The sequence below is a fragment of the Patella vulgata genome, chromosome 1, assembly GCF_932274485.2.
Source record: "Patella vulgata chromosome 1, xgPatVulg1.2, whole genome shotgun sequence".
Taxonomy (NCBI): domain Eukaryota; kingdom Metazoa; phylum Mollusca; class Gastropoda; family Patellidae; genus Patella; species Patella vulgata.
The window spans coordinates 74119302-74125343 of NC_065879.2; the positions used below are offsets into that span (position 1 = coordinate 74119302).

The 6042-nt window shown below is 35.3% G+C and overlaps 1 protein-coding gene across 1 annotated transcript; it reads left to right on the forward strand.

Annotated features, from left to right (window-relative positions):
• Positions 1 to 333: 333 nt before the first annotated feature.
• On the forward strand, positions 334 to 5569 carry LOC126811805 (UNC5C-like protein). Its single transcript, XM_050537732.2, has one exon. It carries the CDS (start codon positions 472 to 474, stop codon positions 2521 to 2523), a length of 2052 nt encoding a protein of 683 aa, XP_050393689.1. The 5' UTR covers positions 334 to 471; the 3' UTR covers positions 2524 to 5569.
• Positions 5570 to 6042: the final 473 nt, after the last annotated feature.

Below are 6042 nucleotides of genomic sequence, written 5' to 3' on the forward strand. Positions count from 1 at the left end.
TAAACAGAGGGTATCATTGATCTGAAACTGTTGTATTGATCCAAAACAATGAATTAGTTTTTTATAGTCATTGTCATTTTATTCCGTTTTTAAAACGTTCTTCATTCAGCTACTTTTTTATTCATTTTCTATTCATTTTTCATTCATTTTCCCATTCATTTTCCATTCATTTTTTTTATTCATTCATTTTGTAATATATTTTTCCAAAAAGTCATTTATTTAATATTTCAAATTCATTTATTTATATTTCAAATTCATTTATTTAATATTTCAAATTTGTATTAAGTCATGTTTTATTCAATTACTATTTATTTATTTTGTAGATGACGCTGGTCAGAACTTAGCAACTGGTGGATAAAGTAAACTGAATGGTGAGATCGTTTCAAATACATAGAGAATAATAATTCAGAGTATGGTGCATGAGATACTTGAACCCGACACCTTTGTTGCGAACTAAAACATTGGACTGTCATGGCTGAAAACATATTCATAATTATTTACCATAAGAAAAGTATTAAATATACATATACCCTTGCTCTTACGGTTCAGATTTCTGTAGCATGGGCCGATTTGCCAGGTCGTATGCCTACTAAAGATGGCGATGACGTTCATAATGGAAATAATAATTATGTAGTGTTAATATACATTGGTGCGATTCTCACACTCTTTTTCTTTCTATTTATTGGATACTTTTTGTGGAAATGTCATTTTAAAACATGCCCATCGTCATCCCGTGGGGATTGTAGGAACATGCTGCAGACGGTCGGTCATCCTTCGCAAAGAGAATGCAACAATCGTCCAGACATTTTTACAATGTACAACTCTGTGCAAGCCCGTCAACCACCTGAAGTATCAGAAGGAACATGGATAGAAAGTACCGAGGCTGTACGCTTAGGATCTCCTGGAATTCCCCATACTAATATTTTAGGACTAGATAACGTCAGTCATCGTTATTGGAATAATCGGTGCAGACATTTTGCAACACAAGGAGAAAACAACTCTTTGCCTACCCACATCGAGGATCCGGGTGAGGGTGTACACATAAACAACGAGCGACACGGAGCTATAAGTACTCCCTCCTGTATTCATAGGGATTCGTCTTTAAGTGAGCTTGGAAGCAGAATGTTTGAATACTATCCCGAAACTCCCAAGGAGCTACTGATTCCCACGGAACGGAGCCAGATCCGAACTATTAGCAACAAACTTTTAGTTTATATTACCAAAGAAGTCGGTTATGTGGGAGCGACGCTTTTTTTAGACAATATGGGTATCTCCCTCGTCATCCCTACTGGAGCGATCCCACGGGATGAGAAGCAACTGATCATTCTGGTCCTCAACTGGGATCTTTCCGACAATCCGTACATGACAGAAACACAGGCACTTGTTAGCCCCGTCGTTTATTGTGGCCCCCACGGTGTCAAACTTCAAAAACCAGCTCTACTCAGATACAAGCACTGCGCGTTTGACCCCAGAGACATAACGATAATGGAGAGTCAGACAGAACTTGCATCAACAAAGAAGTGGGACGTCTGCTGCAAAGCAGATGAACAAGACGGCAAATGTCAAGTTTCCCAAGACGAATGTCAAATACTGATTGATCACTTCACCCTTTTCACTTCCATTCAGACTCCCCAAAGTGGGGACGGCAAGAAGTGGCTACAGGTGGCCGTATTTGCATCTCCATTAAGACAAGGGATGTCTCATCATCAGTTTAGGATCTACTTTTTAAATAAAACTCCGTGTGCTTTGGAATGGGCTAAACACAATGAATCGCGATTCAGTGCCGAATTAGCTTGTCCTGAGAAAGTGTTTTTATTACGTGGGTCCCGGGAAGATGTTCAGCTGGAGCTTCAGTACCTTTCTCGAGATTGGTCCGTGGTGGATAACCGATCATTTGAAAAAGTTCAATTTCTAAAAGTGTGGCACGGCATGTGCCCTTATATCGCCGTGTGCTTCGCAAGGAGTGAGGACTTGAGGCAAACACCAAAAGAAATCAACTTAAATTTTTCCCTCTTTCAAGAATCATTTCAAAATGAAGCTGATAAAATTGTGATACAAATGGCGGAGTCAAATGTGGGAATTCATCAAGGATTTGATGAGGTGAACATTTCTTCTAAATCAAATCAAAGAGTATGCATCAGTGTCCGAAAAGAGAAGGTGTTGGATGTAAATATCGAGGGACAACGTCCGGGTGATTATTTAAAACAAATAGATTTGGAGCCACGTTTTGTTATTCCGTGGGACCTAAGAAGAAAACTTGTTCAGATGTTAGCTCCTAAGTCTGAAGTTGGAAAAGACTGGCGCGATTTTGGGTGTGAATTAGGAATGTGTGATATTCGTTTCCTGGACACTCTGCCATGTCCGACAACTACACTTCTGGACCTTTTTGAGACAAAATATAGCTCTTTAGTTGAGTTGCACCAAATGTTGGAGAAAATGGAACGATATGACGCGTCCACGGCGGTGCTTGACGCAATTGGAACTTTACCTAAACAAACATGTGAGGACACTGATTCAGATTGAAACTTCCGAAGGTTGACCATCTTTAAAAAGTTTCCAACTGGATAAGGATATTCATATTGCAGTTAGTTTGGATCATGCATCACACTTGTTTCCAACAAAAAGGTGTGGTTATGATGAGTTTAGAATTTGAGAATATTCGTATTCGTGCAGTCTGTTTGAATTAAGAGGTGCCCAATGAAATAAAAATTGGAGGTGAATGGGATAAAGTAGTGTGTCCTTCTGGGAGATGAAATAAACATGACGTATCTTCAGTGAAACTCTGATCATCAAAACAAAAATAAACGATAGAAATACAAGATTCGTCAGAGTGTAGAAGTCAATAGAATTCGATGTAATGATGAGTTAAGAATTTGACAACTGCAATCCTTTTGAATGCATTCGGTTTCAATTACTATATTTTAGCTGATTTGCTAGTTATATAGTGATTCGATAAACAGTCTTTGAGGTTTTCGAGCGAAAACTTGACAGTATGGGATATATAATTGGGTAAGATGATATTCTGGTATTTGTTTGATTGAAGCGATCCCGAATTCACTCTGTGCTACTTTTATTTTTAATGTGGTTGAAGATGAAACGGGACAATCTATTGGATGCAAATAGCGCAATTCAAATTCAGATCATCATCCATTGTCCATTGAAGGGTATAAAGCCGTGTATAGGGTAAGTGAGTGAGATACGGGGCCAATTTAAAACTTCCATAATTTAATTAATTACCAGAAATTAACCTATTAGGTATGTTAGTTAATCAATTAATCATGGAAATTAGTTACATAATATACTGTTATTTACTTACATAATGTTTTTTGGGGTTTTTTTTTAAGCAATATTTTTATTCAGATTTGTATCTGAATAGGGATTGGGGAACAGGCATAGCCTATATTAAACCCCTCTCCCTGTCAGATATAGATACATGTATTTACAGTTTAGAAATAAATAATCAATGTACACATGAAAATATGATTACAGTGATTGTGTTACAGCTGTCTATGGAATGGATTTACATTTTAGAAATGGGCGAATAATGTACAAGTGAAAATGTAGCTACAATAAGTGCGTCATAGTTGTCCCTTGGAGCGACTGGTGATTTCGAAAAACGAGTGGACAATTTTAAAAATATTGAGTGAGTTTTCTATGTCGTCAATTCCGTGCAGTAAGACAGTAGTGTTTTGATGGATAGTCGGTGAATTATTAATTGTATTATTTCGGGCATCTGAATGTAAGGAGCAATTCAATAAAAAATGTTCAGTACCTTCGAAGTGATGACCACATTTACATAATATTTGATGAAAAGCTCAATAATTAGAAGTCAGTGGGCATTGTATAAGATGAATATAAAGTGACAGCTCACATGAGAGTAGAAATTTTTTCAGGACCACGGTCCTAACGCAAATCGTTTGATAATGTGACGTCGCCATTTCGGAGCTTTGGGGTAAAATTGTCTGTATTTGCGTCAGAATTTTTGAGGCATTTTACGCCTCCAGGTTCATGAATTAGCCCAAGCAGAGCAGAACAGTCCATTTCATAGTTCATGGCCTAATCTTCAGAAAATTCTAGAACTTGCACCACTGTAATCATTCTATTAGCAATGGGCGATTTAAATACGGGTAACAAAGGCGACCATTGTTCTATTACGCGTGTGTTGATCAGCTTTTAATGGTAACATACAGGCAATAAAATTAATAAAATTCATGTACATAATATTTTGTAATAATAATTCCACTAGATATTGCCGTCGGGAATAAAAATAATAAAATAAAGTACGCCAATCATCTAGGCTTAAAATGACGTACCATGACAAAATCAAGTACCAATATTAAGGACAAGATTTTCTGGTCCGGGCTGTTCAACATACCGTTAAACAAAGGTATTCTGTATGCACTCACTCGACAGACACCTATATATAGGGTGAAGTCCGTCCGTGTCAAATCTATTACATTTTATTGGTTGCCTAGAATAAATAACATTTCTACATTCCAGAACTTGAAATGCAATCCTTTTCATCATTCTTTAACGAATCAATGTTTGATAATGAAGTTAAAGAAATTTCAATTACTGGGCTTTTCATTTAATGAAATATATACTTTAGCTTTAGTTAGGGTGTTGTGTATATCATTTATTGGCTGTTTCAAAATGACCTCGAGAAAATTTTGTTTATAAATTGCAGTTTGTTCTGATAAAAATTCTCATTTTAAAAGGGGGATAACTCTTACAGATATGTTTTCCGAATAGTCTGTTGCCAACGGTTACCGTCGTACGAATCATATTTTGAAGTTTATTGGCACTTATCCGCGAATTGCTTTAAAAGACACGAACGCCATTTTGTCTAGAGCAGCATCTGTTTCAGTCGAAGCCTGGAGTTTAGAACAGAACTACATTTACAAGTCTATTTTATTGAACTATTATGTTTTGTTCTTGTTTAGATTAGAAGTAAAACAAGTTAACGATGCATTATTATGTAAGAGCTAAATCTGAATATTAGAGGTTTTTATTTTGGTTTCGGATTTCAAATGCTATATAAACTATTATTTAGACATTTATTAAAATGACAAGCCTATAATCAACTCTCTAGATCATCGGATGGTAGAGATTTAAATAGATAAGAATGCCTGCCAGATTTAACGATAAATTTGATAGTCAAGACTAAGTCTCACTTGTCCAGTACCGTTCCTACGATAATAAACATACTAAGCTACATCTTCCAGTGCCCATAACTTCGCTCAGAATAAAGTAATTTTCAATATATTCATTTTGTGTTATCAATTTTTGAACTGTTATAGCAAGAACGGCCAAGTCTTCGTGTAAATCTTACATAATGCATATTCAAGAAACACATACGTTGCTTTGGTTTACACTTAAGATATACATATAAATATATAATTTTTATTGATTATTTTGGTTTACACACATAGTATAACGTTTTTTCATGAATATGCTACTTTTATCTTTTAAAGCCGCTGATCCTTTGCATTTTTGAAAATATCTATTTTTGTATGTATTTATCTAAAATGTACTCAGACTGCTTATTTAACATTTAAGAAAGAAAGCAAAACTGACATTGCTTTTGGAGATCTATAGTTTCCAAGGGATTTAAAATCCCTTAAAAGGCTTTAAGAGTTTAAGAAATAAGTAATTTTATTTGTTATACACATATAATATTTATTCCATATGCATATATATATTTATATATATATATTATAAATTTTATTAAAGCCGATGATCGCCATTTGCTTTTTTCGGACAAAATCTAATTTTTCCCACCAAACAAAAATGAAATCAAAACATCAACGGTAAATCATCACCCGAGTTGGATTTAATCGGATTAAAAAGAGGACAGCCAAACGATTTTAGCGCTGGCACTGGTTTGTTTATCCTGTTTTTATTCCGAATGTTGGCAATTATTGTCAATGCATCATAACTTTGTAAAGACCGAACAGAATTGAAATATTTATGGGTCGATATTCCTTTTAGAAATCGACGAGAGACTTTAAGTTTTTAAGGAATAAACATTGTTTATGTTAC